General features: G+C 50.4%; 1 protein-coding gene and 1 long non-coding RNA gene across 6 annotated transcripts in view; one reads left to right on the top strand and one right to left on the bottom strand.

The window, feature by feature from the left end:
• Positions 1-1,185: 1,185 nt before the first annotated feature.
• Positions 1,186-17,182, bottom strand: part of WFDC1 (WAP four-disulfide core domain 1) — a 34,125-nt gene continuing 18,128 nt past the window's right edge. For 2 of the 5 annotated variants that reach the window (XM_077987001.1, XM_077987002.1), the window contains exons 2-7: positions 16,967-17,159; positions 11,484-11,815; positions 10,583-10,748; positions 5,025-5,066; positions 4,009-4,082; positions 1,186-1,702 (exon numbers count right to left, since the gene is read on the bottom strand). In XM_077987001.1, the coding sequence (XP_077843127.1) occupies positions 4,024-4,082; positions 5,025-5,066; positions 10,583-10,748; positions 11,484-11,815; positions 16,967-17,159 (792 nt within the window). In that variant the 3' untranslated portion in view covers positions 1,186-1,702; positions 4,009-4,023. The remainder of the gene's footprint in view (positions 1,703-4,008; positions 4,083-5,024; positions 5,067-10,582; positions 10,749-11,483; positions 11,816-16,966; positions 17,160-17,182) is intronic. The other 3 variants (XM_015126717.3, XM_077987003.1, XM_028840615.2) reach the window with 3 other exon arrangements.
• On the top strand, positions 5,838-10,185 carry LOC144338274 (uncharacterized). Its single transcript, XR_013412263.1, has 2 exons — positions 5,838-9,739; positions 10,057-10,185. It is a non-coding gene; the product is annotated as an uncharacterized LOC144338274 (long non-coding RNA).

Below are 17,182 nucleotides of genomic sequence, written 5' to 3'. Positions count from 1 at the left end.
TGTGAGTGGGGGTACTCGGGCTGAGTGGGGGTGCACGGGCTGTGAGTGGGGGTGCACGGGCTGTGAGTGGGGGTACTCGGGCTGTGAGTGGGGGAGCACGGGCTGTGAGTGGGGGTGCACGGGCTGTGAGTGGGGGTGCTCGGGCTGTGAGTGGGGGTGCTCGGGCTGTGAGTGGGGGTGCACGGGCTGTGAGTGGGGGTGCTCGGGCTGTGAGTGGGGGTGCACGGGCTGTGAGTGGGGGTACACGGGCTGTGAGTGGTGGTACTCGGGCTGTGAGTGGGGGTGCACGGGCTGTGAGTGGGGGTGCACGGGCAGGGCTTTTCAAATGCAGACACTTGGGTGTTGTCTCCACACCAGTGCATTTTGGAATGAAAAAGGTTGAATCCTGTCAAATAATTGATTAGTACCAATTTCCATGGGGCTGTTTTGAACAGAGCGGGTTGTTGGTTGAATTTAATCATTTCTCACATGAGCCTGTGTATATGTGTGTGTGTACATTCTGTGCAGACACCATTGGAATCTGGATTGTGTAACAGATTCCCCAGGGGCTCTGCCCATGTCCCCGTGGGGGTCTTTGTACCTCTCCCTCCCTGGCAGCAGGTGGGCTGCCTCCTCCCTTCGGGGAGCCTCGCCACTCACCGATGGGTGCTGGAAGCGTTACGCATACTCGGGTTCACTGCCCAGCCCCAATGGGGCCGACTCCACCGTGTGGCTCAGGGCTACTGACATCATTTGCAAAATGAACAAGCAGGCCCTTTGTTCAACAATGACTAAGAGTTTTTAAATGGTGACAGCAGATCACTAAACCAAGCATAGGGTCCTTCTGGATGACAGCACAGGCTGCACAGCCCTGGAGACAGCCCTGCTGGGACTCAGGCTTCCTCCACAACCCGCACAGGGATTGCAGCAAAGGTGCCCTCCATGGGCCCTTGTCACCTCCCCCCGTCTGACTGTCTCCTCCTGTTCCACGTCCCCACTCTCGTGCCGATTTTTCCCAGGAACCTCCCTAATGAATCACTTTCAACAAAACCCCCTCCCAGGGTCTGCTTCAGGGGCTCTATGTTAACACAGGGTTCCAGGAGCAGACCCCAGCTGACATGTCATCCCAGCGATACCCACGCTGCTTCCCGCCCCTGAATTAAACAGTGACAAAGTATCACAAAACACCAGAGACTCAGCATCTTATTTGGTTGTTTTTATTGTTCTGTGGCCTCCTCCCATCTGCTAACATTTAGGCCTCAGCACATCAGGAGGCTAGAACTAGGAATCACACATTAGTAGGCAAGTTCATTTCCATTTCTTGATGGATGAATTTATTCTGGGAACATTTGAGATGGGTACATACCTCCCAGAGCCAGACTGGGGAGAAATCTGTCGAAAATATCAAGATGCTGAGCCTTGTCTTAGAAAGGGGCTTCAGAAATGTTTGCATGGGCAGCGGCTTCTTCCCGGGGTAAAGGTCTTGTGGAGTGGCAGGGCCTTGCTCCCAGGATGGTAAAACAGGGACCCAGAGCGGTTAAGTGGCTCCCACAAAGTCGCCCAACCAGGCTGGGCCAAACCGGGATTGACGGCTAGGTGTCCCATCTCTAAGCATCTTGGAGTCTTGCTCTGCTGAGCTGAATGTGAACTTTGAGGGTCAAACTACTTTTCCCATCGGTTTCCAAGGCTTAGCAGAAAGTGGAGGAATGTTCTTGCAACCCAGCTGGAAAGGAAGCAAAGAAGGATCAGGGTGAACCGCTGCAGGGCAGACCACAGAGTCACAAACCTTTCATCTCCCTGCCACCACCGCCACCGCCAGACACACCAGGAAGATATCCCTTTCTGAGAAGACCCAATTCTGAACTCACGGTGACATCTTCACGGCATCATCTTGTTTAGTTCCTAACTCCTCCCTTACCATCAGTCCCATTTTGTAGATGAGGAGGCTTGGAGAGCTGGAATTATTTATGGAAGGTCACACAGTGGTGGAGCAAGAATTGAAACCCAGACCTAGCTTGCTCCAAAGGCTGTACTTTTTTTTTTTCTTGAGACAGAGTCTCACTCTGTCACCCAGGCTGGAGTGCAATGGTGCAGACATGGCTCACTGCAGCCGTAACCTCCCTGGGCTCAGGTGATCCTCCCACCACAGCCTCCCAAGTAGCTGGGACCACAGGTGTGCGCCACCATGCCTGGGTAATTTTGTATTTTTTGTAGAGATAGGGTTTCGCCATGTTGGCCAGACCAGGCTGGGCTTGAACTCCTGGGATCATACCATATGCCTACCTTGGCCTCCCAAAATGTTGGGATTACAGGCAGGAGCAGCTGCGCCCAGCCAAAAGCCTCAACTTCTAAACCATCCTAAACTGCCTCTCAAGGTCTCTTCCTCATCCACTGGCCGCCTCCCTCCCTGTTAGAAGCTCAGTCCTCAGTTGCATCTGACCTACTCCAGGGACGGCTCCCGTCAGCAGCAGGTAACAGACAAGCTGGCATCGGTCCCTACGGGCTCCAGATTTTCCGGGAGGACTCTGGAATCTGAAATCTGACATTTGCTTTTCAATGACGTCCTGGGAGGCTGTCACCTGCTTTTAGGGGCTCCTTTTTGCCCTCTGTGGCTATCCAGCATTCACAGGGGTGGGTTTAGGGGCTGGATTTTCAGGTTTAGGGCCGCAACTCCAAGGCCCTTTGCATGCACCTGCACCTCACCTTTGAGGGCACCTGAGAGCAAGGCTGTGCCTCCCCTGCGCCTCCTCTGGAGTCAGCCTCCCTGCCACCTTCCTGTCTCTACCCCAGGGGCCTTCTTTTGGCTCCCCGAAGCCAGCGTCCCTCCTGCCTCGGTACTTTCACTCTTCCAACTCCCTCCACCTGGGCGCCTGTCCTCCTCAGGCAGCACCTTCTCACCTGGGATCTTGGCTCAGACTTCAACCCCCACAGGGCCTTCCCTGCCCCCAAATGAAGTGGCTCCTGCCCCAGGCTCTGCCCCTGCCCAGGGACTCTGCCCCACATTGCCTGTTCACTTCCTCACCCACCTGCCTTTCTACTGATTGATCTGTTGGCTTGTGTAGCCTTCCCCTACCAGGATGTGGCCTCCCTGAGAGCAGGGGCTCTGTGCGATTTGTTCACCATGCCACCCTGGCATGACTACCGCTGAGCAACCAAGAGGCTGGAACCATGACCATCAGATAGTTGGCACCCAACAGAATTGTTTGACAGAAGTGAGAAGAGATGGACAAGGCTTCCCGGAGACATCAAGGCAAAGGAATGGAAAGGAAAGTTGCGACCTAGTTTGGTCTTGGGTTTTGATTCAGAGGGATACAGAATTGCTCCCGCTTCTGATCACACACAAAGTTCTTCTATGTTCCTGCCTTGAAATTGCAGTAGGTCCTCATTCAACATCATGGAGAGCTTATTGGAAACTGCAACTTCAAGCAAAATGACTTACCATTTAACAAAAACAATTTTACCATAGGCTAATGGAGATAAACAAGACTTAAGGCCAGGCACGGTGACTCATGCCTGCAATCCCAGCACCTTGGGAGGCCAAAGTGGGAGGAGTGCTTCAGGCCAGGAGTTCAAGACCAGCCTGAGTAACATAGTGAGAACTCATCTCTACAAAAAAAAAAAAAAAAAATTCGCCAGGTGCAGTGGTGTATGTCTGTAGTTCCAGCTCCTGGGACTGAGGCTGAGGCAGGAGGATGGCTTGAGCCCAGGAGTCTGAGGCTGCAGTGAACAATGATTGTGCCAGTGCACTCCAGCCTGGGTGACAGAGTGAGACCCCATCTCTTAAAAAACAAACGAATTAAGCTTCTACAGCATACAGTGCATATAGTAGGTCGTTGCCTTTAAAGTTAGTTTCCAGGAACCTATTGATGATGCTAGGTGAGGACTTACTGCAGAAGGGAATTTCAAATTGTACCAGTAGGGAAAGCACTACTCTCACCCTCCTGCTGCTCAACCTGGTGGTGAAAGCTGCCAGGGCACCTGGTTGCCCACATTGACCCTGGCCACCAATCTTGGTCTCCTCCCACTCACCTGCCTGCCGTTGCTTTATTGAAAGTACCTCTGTTGTCCCCTTCCAGGTTCTGCCACATTCTTTGAGTCACCTTCTGTGAAAAGAACACAGCTCTGTTGGCAGATGTATCTATTCCTGCTCTAATGCCCCGCATGGCTCACCAGTGACTGCCAACTGAAGCCTGCTGACCTGGCCCTCTCCTCCCTCCCCCAGCTGAGGTCACTCAGTCCCCACCTGCGGTGCCTCCTCTCCCTCCCCAGGCCCCCCAGCTGGTGTCACCAGCTCTGTCTATGTTTCTGGCCTCACCTCCCACCACCTCCACGGCTCACCACACACTCCAGCTTTGGGGATGGCCAAATTGCTTCCAACCTCAAGAGCTTCACACACGCCATTCTGCCACCCACTATTTCTTATTCTTTAGGCTGAGCTTTCATGTCCCCTCCTTGGGAAGCCTTTCCTCACAACCTGGTCTAAGGTGTCCTCATGGCATCCAGCATGTGATGTCAGGAAGGCTTGTCACTATTAGATTGTAGAGGAATGAATGGATGAAAGAGCAGGTAGATAGATGAAAGAATAGATGGATATGTGAATGGATGAGTGAGTGGATGGATGGATGGATGGATGGATGGTGGGTAGACAGGTGGGTAGATGGCTGGAGGGATGACTGGATGGAGGAAAGAATAGATGGAGAGATGGATGGATGGATGGATGATTAGATGGATGAATGGAAGAGTGGTATCAGCCATGCTTTCCAGTTCTCTGAAAGTAGCAGAGGCTTAAATATGAGCAGTCCCAGGCTCTGCTCTTCAGCACGAGGTCATGTTTACCACGAGTCCCTCTATGAGACACACCTCCCTGCCCACCATCAGACCACAGGTCTATTTTAATTTTTAAACCCAGGTCCCACTTTGTTCCCTATATCTCAGCCCTGGGCTTTTATTTTTTTTCTTCACATAAGAAACATTCACGGCCTTTTTTTTTTTTTTTTTTTTTTTTTTCTGTGCTCTCTGCAAGAAAGAATAGTTTCTTCTTTTACCTGGATATTCTTTGTAAAGTTTGTGTCGTAGGATTCGACCATCTGGAAAACAAGTGAGAGGAAAAAACTTCTTTTAGTTTAGAAGGCCAAAACTGTTTTCACAATAATACTGAGGAATTACTGGTGTTTTTCACTCTCACCATCTAACTAGTGTACAATGGAATCAGAGGCTACATGAGCATTTTTAATGTCTCAGCTCTAGTTTCTAATATGATAATATCCAGAGCCATCAACCCATAAAGGAAAGCCCTGTGAGATCTCCTTAACATCTTTGAGGGTAAAGCAGTCTTGAGAGCAAAATCTTTCAGAACCACTGTCTTTGTTTTTTTTTTTTTTTTTTTCTTTTAGACGAAGTCTCACTCTGTTGCCCAGGCTGGAGTGCAGTGGCATGATCTCAGCTCCCTGCAACCTCTGCCTCCCGAGTTCAAGTGATTCTCCTGCTTCAGCCTCCCGAGTAGCTGGGATTACAGGCCTGTGCCACCATGCCCAGCCAATTTTGTTTTTTTAGTAGACATGGGGTTTTGCCATGTTGGCCAGGCTAGTCTTGAACTGCTGACCTCAGGTGATCCACCCGCCTCAGCCTCCCAAAGTGCTGGGATTATAGGCGTGAGCCGCCGCGCCCAGCCAAAACCACTATCTTTTTTTTTTTATTATTTATTTTTTTGAGACGGAGTCTCGCTCTGTTGCCCGGGCTGGAGTGCAGTGGCCGGATCTCAGCTCACTGCAAGCTCCGCCTCCCGGGTTTACGCCATTCTCCTGCCTCAGCCTCCTGTGTATCTGGGACTACAGGCGCCCGCCACCTCGCCCGGCTAGTTTTTTGTATTTTTTAGTAGAGTCGGGGTTTCACCGTGTTAGCCAGGATGGTCTTGATCTCCTGACCTCGTGATCCGCCCGTCTCAGCCTCCCAAAGTGCTGGGATTACAGGCTTGAGCCACTGCGCCCGGCCCAAAACCACTGTCTTAACAGATGAACTGGAAGCCAAATTTCAACACACTGTTTAGTAAATGTCATTACAAAATACGTTCGCAGGGAAAGAGATGGCACTCTTTTGAGTCTGATGTCATTACTGCAAATGACAAAGTAACTTGAGTATGAATCCTCACTCATCCTCTGAGCCTCAGTTTCCTCACCTAAAAATAGGCATAAAATTAGTACCTCTTAAAGTTACTGTGAGAATTAAAAGAAATAATTTCATTTAAAACATAACTATGCAGTATTAGGAGGAGCCATATGAAAATGCTATCATTGTGTGTAAAAAGTGGTCAACCGCTGACAATTTCATACATGTCCCATGACTAGCCATGAGTCCCCACTTCATAACTCCCGCTGTTGTATATCGCCGGCCTCCACCTCTTCCTCAGCCCCCACCCCATGGTAGCAGGAAAGCATTTGCCGACAGGAATGTGACCAGGACAGGTGGATGTTTGAATGTGGCGTCTCTCCCAAATTGAGCTCACTTCTCCATCCTGGTGATCAGCGCTGCCTTCTCTGCTATAAGGTCAATCAAGCACACGTGCGTGGTAGCCAGACATTTTCCTTTTCTTTTGTTTTGTGGCCATATTAAAAATCATCAGGGTGTTTGAGACCAGCAGGGACATTGATTGGTCAAGGTGCTAACGCTCCATGGAACCGCTCGGTGGGTCAGTACCTGCTGATCAAAAACTGCAGCAATGACTATTTTCCAAAGCAAATGGCTAGGGTTTTTGCAGGCTGGGGGAGCTCCTGGAAACTTTCCTGCTCCCCCTTTACCTGGGGATGAATTCTGGCCCATAACACCACAAGGAGACAGAGGTAAATGGACCCCCTCCTCAGGCCAAATATAATCACTTATAATTTGTTACCAAAAGTGATTACTCATCACTTTTCTCAAATTTCCTCCCACTCAAGGCTAGACGAGCCTCACTTCATTCTTCTGAAGCAGTGTCTTGGGCAGGACAAGGAGGCGCCAGCCCCCACAGCTCAGCTTCTGTGTGACCTCAAACCTACTCAGAAAAATGCACCGATTTTCCCTGACCCCACTCTCTGAAAAACCGATTTACTATACATGTCAGTGTTCATTTTCCTCTTGCATAAAACATGCACCCCTCAAATGCCTGGTTCCAGCTGCCGGATGGTCAAACTTGAAGGACTATGGGTACCCACTAGAAGCCTCTCTTAGGGGAGGATGGCATCTTAGGTGTGGGCACAGGATCTGTCGCTTACTCTCAGATGGTCCAGAAAAATACACACGTAGATTTATAAGTGGGGAGAGAGCATAAAAGAAAATGTAACAGTAGTTTTTTAACAACTGGTGAATCTGGGTGGCGGGTTCAAGGTACTACTTTTGCAACATTTTTGTAAGTCTGAAATTATTTCAAATATGCAGTTTTTAAAACCTTAAATAAAAAGCTTCTTCCTTGGTAAGGCTGGGACAAGGGGGCCACTCTTCCGCTGAGATTTTTGCTCCAAGGGAAGTTGCTGGAATTCAAAATGTTTTCAAACGTATATATAATTACCAATAAATTACCAGTAATTATTGCTAAGTGTCAGCCCCCTGAGAACAAGGCTAGGGGGAATTCCACTTACATTTCTATTTGGAAGGCTCAAATCATTCCTTTGCGAGGGGAAGCTCACACACACACACACACACACACACACACACACACACACACACACACACAGGCTCTGAGGCTGGTGGACAGGCTTGGAATTCCAGCTCTGCATCTTTTGGGTAAATTCCTGAACTCATATCCTTCCTTTCCTAGGACGGATGATGGTGGCACACACTCACTGAGGACCTACTGTGGGCCAGGTGCTATTCTAACACTTCATAGGTGTTTTCTCTCACTCAAGCCCCACAACTACCCCATGAAGTTGTCACTATGGTTACCATCGCCATCTCTATTTTACGGATGGAGGAACTGAGGCTAAGAAAGGTTGGGTGACCTACTCAAGGCCATGGAGGAAGAAAGTTACAGGCTTTGGATTTCTGTCTGTGGTTCTCAGCCCGCACTCTGAAACCTATGCAGCACTGCCTCCTGGTTCTACTTCTCCTTTTGCAGGCTTGCAGCAAAGTTTAATGTAAAGAGAGCACTCCAAAGGTGCGTGTTAACAGCAGGCATCATTGGTGTGGTCATCAGTGAACGACTGGCTCTCTTTGCCTAGTTAGCTCTGTCTTGAAATGGGAGTTTTTTGAATTGGTTTGAACCCTTAAGAACTAGTTTGACTTGGTTTGACCTTGGTCTTAGACATCATAGGGCTGAATGAAAAGATCAGGGGATGAAAAAGACAAGTGCCCAAGGCATTCCTATTATGCTGTCAGTATTAAAATGGCGGCATAGTCCAACGAACTCGTAGGTCACCCCACAGCTCTCTTTTGGAAAAGCCTATCCCTTCCACACTCCAGCAGCCTCAGACAGGCTGGCAGGCCCCTGGGGTTTCACATTCAAAGGACCGCACACCCCACCCACCCACCGCGGGATCAAGTGGATAGAGACAAGCAGTGAGGAAACAGTGAAGGTTGTGTTCTGTGCTTGTGAAGTGATGGACACTCTACACAGATTAACTCACTCCTCAAAGAGCCCCGTGAAGTACCGCAAGTATTATGAACCCATTTTACAGATAAGGCAAATGAGGCCTGAAAAGGTTATATTATTTGCTGCCCACAGCAGTAAGGGGCTGAGTAGCTGTGGGAGCCCAGGCTATCTGGCTGGAGAAGCCACCCTATAACCCCAAACAAAGCCCTGCAAATAGCAAGTGGGACGTAGAGGAAACCAAAAAGGCATCTCTTTATTTCAAAGCCTTTTGTAGATAATTTCTTCAAAGTTCAGGATTCCAAGATTCTCATCACTTTATCTGCAATGAAAATGACATTAAATGCATGACTGATTTCATGTCTATGCCTTTCTTGAAACACTTCAGAGAAATACATTCTCAAATCAGAAAAAAAAAAGAGGTTTTGGCAGATCATGCACCTCCCAGTATGCTTTTGGCAAACAGAATCACTGTAATTACCACCAATCTTGTCTGAGGGTCCTGTCCTTAACTATTAGGGATATGAGATGCAGAAGTGGAGACAGGGGCCCCTGGGTGTGGTCTCAGTCTGATTGACCTTGACTTTGACAAGGTGAACCCGGCCACCCTGAAGTCCCAGATTCCTGGCTCGCCACACAGTTCATCCAAACTCCATGCCAAAAAGCACACTGAAGTCTTTCAAGTTGATTGCCTTGCGTGGGGTTCGAGACGGTTTTAGCTACCACCAGGAATCGCTCTGCCATTGTTCTTTCTTTTCTTAGGAAAATTATGCCAATGAAAGCAACACCATTCACTCATCTATTTATTGCCTTTGTGTCAAAGACAAACACAAATTAAGTCAAACTGAACAGTCCTGGCAGCACTTCTGGGAAGTTAAGGATTCTCAGACAGTTCTCATTCTATGCAGTTTGAAAACAGATACAGATGCTCCTTTAAAATAGACACAGATGCTTCTTGACTTACAATGGAGTTATGTACTGATAAGCCCCCTGCAAGCTGAACATATCTTAAGTCAAACTGCATTGAACACAGTTAACCTACCGAACACCATAGCTTAGCCGAGCCTACCTTAAATGTGCTCAGAACACTTACATCAGCCTAGAGTTGGGCAAAGTCATCTAACACAAAGCCTATTTTATAAGAAAATATGGAATGTCGCGTGTAATTGATTGATTACCATACTGAAAGTGAAAAACAGAATGGTTCGATGGGGGCCGGGCGCGGTGGCTCAAGCCTGTAATCCCAGCACTTTGGGAGGCCGAGACGGGCGGATCACGAGGTCAGGAGATCGAGACCATCCTGGCTAACATGGTGAAACCCCGTCTCTACTAAAAAATACAAAAAAACTAGCCGGGTGAGGTGGCGGGCGCCTGTAGTCCCAGCTACTCGGGAGGCTGAGGCAGGAGAATGGCGTGAACCCAGGAGGCGGAGCTTGCAGTGAGCTGAGATCCGGCCACTGCACTCCAGCCTGGGTGACAGAGCGAGACTCCGTCGCAAAAAAAAAAAAAAAAAAAAAAAGAATGGTTCTATGGGAACTTGAAGTACAGTTTCTACTGAATGCATGTAGCTTCTGCACCAGTGTAAAGTCTAACAATCGTAAGTTGACCATCGTTAAGTCGGGGCCCATCTACACATACGTGGATATAAAATAGCCAGTGTTTACTGACCACCTACTATTCCTTAGGGCTGCTCCCACAGCTCTGCACTTATGATTTCAGTTATGCCCCCCAACAGCATGAAGTAGCCCCATTTTACAGATGAGAAAACTGAGGCTCAGCGATAGGAAGAAATTAACCCCAGTGTCGCCCAGCTGGGAGGTACAGAGCTGGGGTTTGCAGCCAGTCTGCTGGTTCAAGAGCTTCTGTCACATGCTAGTGTGGCAGGGAAAGGGTAGGGGCCATGAAAGAAGGAGCCAGGCAGGGGGAAGATGTAAGAAACTCTTGGTCAGGCTCAGGAGCCTGGGCTGCTTCCTGGGGCAGGTCGTCCGTGGGGGTGAGAAGGGGACGGGGCAGGGGCCAGGGTCAGGGCAGGGGTGCCACACTCACCTGCTTGTCGGCGCTGCTTGACGCACTGCCCACGGTTGGGGATGCCTTCGGCCACGTCACCTGGGCTCAGGATGTGGCACTCATAGCCCGAGGGACAAAGCAGTGGTTCGGCCCCATCCTCCGTGGTGCTGCATGCCTCTGCTGTGGGAGGGACACACGCTGGGGTCTAGAGGGCAGACCCCCAGGATGGGTGCAGGGAACGCAGCTCGTCCAGAGAGACGGCCTCGCCTCTGTACCCCAGGTTCCGGCTAGGCCCTGGGTCTCACTCAGCGGCATGTGGCACATGTGCACACCCACAAACACAGGCAGTCCAAGCTCACCTGATCCCAAACACACTCTCACAGGCTCAGCAGCATCCATGTAGACGTGTTCACCCATACACCCTGAAACACACACTCACCCCTACAGCTGCACGGGGACACACATTTACACAAGCACGTCGGACACACAAATACACACATATACACATGTTCATCCCCACACACAAATCCTGTACACACATATCCACACCCACGTATACACACGTTCACCCGCACATGTACACACTCACAATACAGTCACACACTTTTGCAAGCGCGCACACACACACACACACAAATATTCAGCCACAGCCACAAGGACAGCCACACAGTTGCACACACAGCTGCATACTCTGTGTCTAGCTGGACACAGTCACACAACACACAGATGGGTGTGGAGTCAGAAGCACAGCCACAGGGTGCCCACTCTCACCTCCTAGGCCTCCAGGCCCCCGGCCTGTATGCTCTTCCTTCCAGAAACTGCCCTCTGCCTCCCGGTACCTCCCCTGCCCCCAGGGAGGCCTCATCATTAGACAGCCGTGAACCCCTTATAATTCTAGGAATTTGAAAACCAACCCTAAATGCCCTCCCCTTCAATTCACCATCCAGGAGGAGGCCTCATTCTTGAGGAGAGTCGAAGCCCTTATTCTGTCCTGGGCTTTGATTCTGGCCGAGCCCCCAGCCATCAGCCCTTCTGCACTGGGGTGGGGAGGATCAAAGACGGCTGAGTGTTTGGCTGAAGGGCCCACGCATGGGGGACAGCCAGCCTGGTGCTGCCAGCTTTCTGGAAGCAGCTGAGAAGGAGGGATCCAGGCTCGGACGTAGGGTCTGGGCTTTACCCGGCAGGTACCTTGCAACACCTCCTCAGGGCCATCCAGGAGCCAGCCATTGCCACCAAGCCATCGAGGTTTCGGCTGCACCAGCCAGTCTAAGACTAACACAATACAGGGTCAGATCAAGGCCCTCCTCTGGCAGCTGAGAAATGCCCAAGCTTGGAGGGTGGGGGTGCCCCCATTTCATGATAGCACAGTCTCCCCGTGGGAGAAATAACTATGGTTCCTGGCATACCTTCATCCCTTGCTTTTAGTGATAGAACCTTTCACTGTGGGCGGGGCACTGGGCCTCCAAGCTGGGGACTAGCCTTCCCTGCCTCCCTTGCAGCTATGTGTGACCACATGACAGAGTTCTGGCCACAAGAATGTGAGCAGCAGTGACCATGCAACTTCCTGTCTTGCCCTCTGATTGGGGGCTCCCTGCTCCCCTCCCTCCCTCTTTTCCTTCCTGCAGGCTGGGAGCCATTCTGACCATGTGGACAAGGACATCACTCGGACTGCAGAGTGGCAAGAAGGAAGGAAGCCAGGTCCTTAGATGGCTTTGCGAGCAAAGCTACCCGCCTGCTGTAGTGTCGACCTCCACACTAACAGCTGAGACAAGCAAACGCCTCACAGGCTGGGTCTCTGTATTTATGGGTCTTTTTGTTGCAGCAGCATAGCCTGTTCTCTAACTAATACTTTATTTTTTTAACTTTTAGGTTCAGTGTACACGTGCAGGTTTGTTGCACAGGTAAATTTCACGTCGCTGAAGTTTGGTGTATGGGTGAAGTTTGGTGCACAGGTGATCCTGTTACCCAGGTATAACCAATACATTTTTAACAGAAAGAGCCACCCACACAGTTTATGGGAAGGCCTTCAAAAGGGAGGGGTCGAAAAGTCAAATGCCTCTAGGGGACAGGTAGAAGACATTCAACAGGAAAGCAGATCAGGCAGGGCCACGGCAAAGCAGAGAGCCCCTCCTGCCTGGATGAATCAGCTGCTGGTTAGCCCTGACTAGTCATTTCCAATGCTCCCAGACTGTTTTCTTTTTCTTTTTTTTTTTCTTACTGTAAGTTCTTATTCTATTTATTTACTTATTGTTTATTTATTTATTTTGAGACAGAGTCTCGCTCTGTCACCCAGGCTGGAGGGTAGTGGCACGATCTCAGCTTATTGCAACCTCCACCTCCCGGGTTCAAGCAGTTCTCCTGTCTCGGTCTCCCGAGTAGCTGGGATTACAAGCATACGCCACCATGCCTGGCTAATTTTTGTATTTTTAGCAGAGATGGGGTTTCGCCATGTTGCCCAGGCTGGTCTCGAACTCCTGGCCTCAAGTGTTCCACCCCCTTCAGCCTCCCAAAGTGCTGGGATAACAGGAGTCAGCCATTGCGCCCAGACTGTAAGTCTGTAGTTTTTGTTTTTTTTTTTTGAGACAAAGTTTCACTGTTGTCACCCAGACTGGAGTGCAATCGTGCAATCTCGGCTCATTGCAACCTCTGCCTCCCAGGTTCAAGCGATTCTCCTGTCTCAGTCTCCCAAGTAGCTGGGATTACAGGCGTGCACCACCATGCCCAGCTAATTTTTGGATTTTTAGTAGAGATAGGGTTTTGCCATGTTGGCCAGGGTGGTCTAAAACTCCTGACCTCAGGTGATCCACCCACCTCAGCCTCCCAAAGTGCTGGGATTACAGGCGTGAGCCACCGCGCCCGGCCAAGTCTGTATTTTTTAAAATAGAAATCTTCTGGTTTTTAAGTGTTGACAAGTAATTTTAAAACTTTTTTATTAATGATTATTATTATTATTATTATTCTGTAGAGATAGGGCATCTCCTTACGTTGCCCAGGCTGGTCCCAAACTCCTGGCCTCGCACGATCCTCCTGCTTTGGCTTCCCAAAGTGCTGAGATTACAGGTGTGAGCCACCATGCCTGGGCAGAAAACTTTAAGCATGTTGGAGATCAAAACGGCTCTGAGATCACATTTGCTTGTGACCTCTGCATTCGTTTGACTCCAAAATAAGACAAAAATAAAATTACTAATATTTATCTTGATAAAGAGAAGAGAAAAATGATTATCTAGCATCTTTGAAAGTACATTGATGGGTACTGGTAAAAATGCTGGTTAGCTTTTTCTGCAAAGGAGCACTCGCTGATTATAATGATAGTGGAAGTTGGAAGAGCGGAGAAAGGAGCCAGCAGTCTGTGACCTCCGAAACACGAATGACATGATGGTTCTGCAGCCTCTATGCCCAACCTTTCGGTTCTTCCCCCCTTCCCCCCACCACATCGGACCATGTGTTAGGAAACATTTTCAGGTAAGAAACGCAGTAATATGTGCTGTTTGTATTCTCTTTCGCCTTGATCAAAGGCTTCTGAGCAGCAGGGAAATAAGCAAATGTTTATAGCGAAACTTGGTCTGGGCTCCCCATTGCTCTAGTTGAAGACCCTTAAAGGCCTGGTGGCCCCGGGGTCTCAGCTCTTCATGCCCTCACTGGAACTACCTGGGATCGCCTCCCAAATAAATGCCCTGGGCCCAAGTCCTTGTCTCTGGGTCTGCTTTGGACGGACCCAAATCCAGATGGCAATGAAGTAGTAAGGTGCCTGGAATAGGGCCTGATGTGTTCCACGTCATCTTATGTTAGACCAGTGGTTCTCAATGCAGAGCAATTTTGTTCCCCAGGAGGCATTTAGGAAAGATTAGAGACAGTTTTGCTTGTCTGGCATCTAGCAGGGAGGGGCCAGGGAAGCCGCTGCCCATCCTACAGTGTACAGGACAGTGCCCCCCTCCTCTGCCCAGCAAGTAGAATCATCCAACCCCAAATGTCAATATGCCAAGATTGTGAAATCTGGCGTTAGATAGCGTTGTTGTTATTACTAACTAGTGGTATGACTGCTTTTCCTGCTGGCCAGTGAATGAATGAATGAGTCAATATTTATTGAGTATTATGTGCCCGGAGACCATTTTAGATGCTGGGGTTACAGCAGTGAATGAAACAGACAAACTCCCTGCCCTGTGGGGCTGACCTTCAAGTGGGGAGAAAACAGTCAATGAACAGACCAGTAAAACACAGTCTTCCGGATTATGCTACAGAGAACAATTAAACAGCGACGGAGGGTGAAAAAATGGCCAACGAGGGGCTGTCATTTAGAGAGGGAAATCTTTCCTGAGAAGCGGCCTTTGGAAATAGATCTAAAGGAGGCAAGGAAGTGAGCCATGGGGTGTCTGGGGGAGGATAGTCCTGGTAATGAAGGACCCCACATGTGGGCCCAGGTGCCAGGGCAGGGGCCCCACATTCCCACACTCATGGCCTAAGGCAATGAACACTTCTCTACAGTCAAACAACTGGATAGAAACTGCAGTTGTGCCTGCTGTGTGACCTTGGGCAAATGATTCAACTTCTCTGAGCTTCAGTTGTGGCATAGGGCTGATAACAGTCATCTCATCACGCTGTGTGAGCATGAATTGAGACGATGCATGAAAAGGCTATTGAGAATGCCATGTACAGTTGTGTCACCTGTGCACTGCTCAAAAGCACCTGGTCTAGGCAGGAAGCAAGGTTAGAATCCCTATGCCAGGTCACATTCCAGAGGAAGGGGCACCCACCCAGAGGGGAGTGCCTTTATGTGCTTGTCCACCATAAGGCGCAACATTTAGTTTTTCTTATGAAGGCTGAGTAGGAGGCTGCCTGGCCTGGAGCAGTGGCCAGGTCCTGCCCAGAGGCAGTACTGAAACAGTCCCTGTCTGTTTTGATGAGCATCATAAGACTATAATTATGAGCATGATTAAGTGTGCTGAGTCCCCTGTCATCGCTGTGACCTCACCCCAAAAGAAACAAAGTGAGGTCATTCTTGCCATCTCCAACTCTCCTTTCAGCCTTGGGAGGAGGGGCTGGGCTACCTTCTCGAGCCGACTTCTCTAATTAAGGCCCATGGGAACCCACAGTGTCTCACCCAAGGTACAGTTCAAACAGCTGTTGTTATCACCCTGAGCAGAGCTGAGGGTGGAGAAAACTTCCTTGCCCCAAATCCTACCCACTTAGGGGCACATTTTCCCCACCCAAGGGCACATTTTCCCCAGGAAATAGCTACTTGTCCACCCTACCCCCCACTTACTGGCCCCCACAGGGTCACCTCCTTCCCTTCCCAAACCTTCTCTCCAAAAGAGATCTGAAACTCCATCCTGCCAATGACAAATCCCTGAACATTGTTTCTCCCCAAGAGGTTGGTGTCCTGATTCAACACACATCTCATTATCTGCTCCCAGCCCCGCACAGCGCTGAGCACTTCCGACTGGCAGCTCCACCATGAGCTGCACGTTGTCCCTTCCCTTCCCTTTCCCTTTCCTTCCCTTTTTCTTTTCTTTCTTTCTTTTTTTTTTTTTTTTTTTTTTTTTTTTTGAGACAGAGTCTCACTCTGTCGCCCTGGAGTGCAATGGCACAACCTCAGTTCATTGCAACCTCCGCCTCCTGGGTTCAAGTGATTCTTCTGCCTCAGTCTCCCAAGTAGCTGGAATTATAGGCTCCTGACACCACACCCAGCTAATTTTTGTATTTTTAGTAGAGATGGGGTTTCACCATGTTGCCCAGTCTGGTCTTGAACTCTTGCCCTCAGGTAATCCACCTGTTTCACAGGAGAGGAGACTTAAGAAAGTGACAGCTGGCCAGTGGATCTGAAGCCATGCACCCACTCCTCTGTGGGGCACACCCCGTCTCGATTGCTAAGCACCCGGTCTCCACCTCAAATACCCCAGGGCCAGGCATGAGAAGTGTGGCAGGCCTGGTGGGGTGAGTGGGAAGCTAGAGGACACTCCTCATCCAGGGGCACCTGATGTTCCAGCTGGTGGCAGGTGCTATTTTAAGGAAAAGCCTCGAATTTGGATGTTTTAAATGAGAAACCCACTGCACCCCCATCCTCCTATCAGCAGGCATTTTCCCGGGAATGGGTGTTTGCTGGACTGTGGCTCCCTGGAGGCATCCGGGGTCCCTGACCCCACCCCATTGTTATAGGAAGTGGCATTTTCTCCAGAAGGGCGTCTCCCACAACGCAGGTCCCCAAGGGCAGTGGGACATACAGCAGGTGCACAGCAGCGTCACACCTGCTCAAGGAGCGCCCATCCCAGTTCACAGGTGCGCAGTGGAGGCGTCAGGGACCCACCCAGGTGGCCGAGCTTAAAGCCCAGTTCCTTTTTCCTCTCCGCAGAGTCAGGCTCTCTCCCACCCGGGACAGCTCTGTTTACCTGTTCTCCCTTAGGCCCCTCCCTCGGGCCCAGGACCTACCTGGCGGGGGCGGCACGGCCTCCAGGCAGGCGTAGGCACATCCGTTGTAGCAGCAGCGCCGGTGCCGCGGGCACTCCGAGTCAGCCTGGCAGCGCACGGCCTGGCAGGCGCCGGGGGGCATCGTCCGCGGGGGCGGCGGGCAGCGGTCGGCTCGGGGCTGCCGGGACCCGCCGGGCGCGCCCGCCTCCTCAGTCTGTGGGAAGAGGGCGGTGTCAG

Source organism: Macaca mulatta, chromosome 20, assembly GCF_049350105.2.
Source record: "Macaca mulatta isolate MMU2019108-1 chromosome 20, T2T-MMU8v2.0, whole genome shotgun sequence".
In the NCBI taxonomy this organism is placed as follows: Eukaryota; Metazoa; Chordata; class Mammalia; order Primates; family Cercopithecidae; genus Macaca; species Macaca mulatta.
Note: the sequence above shows the minus strand (reverse complement) of the source record. Positions and strands in the feature narration are given on the sequence as shown.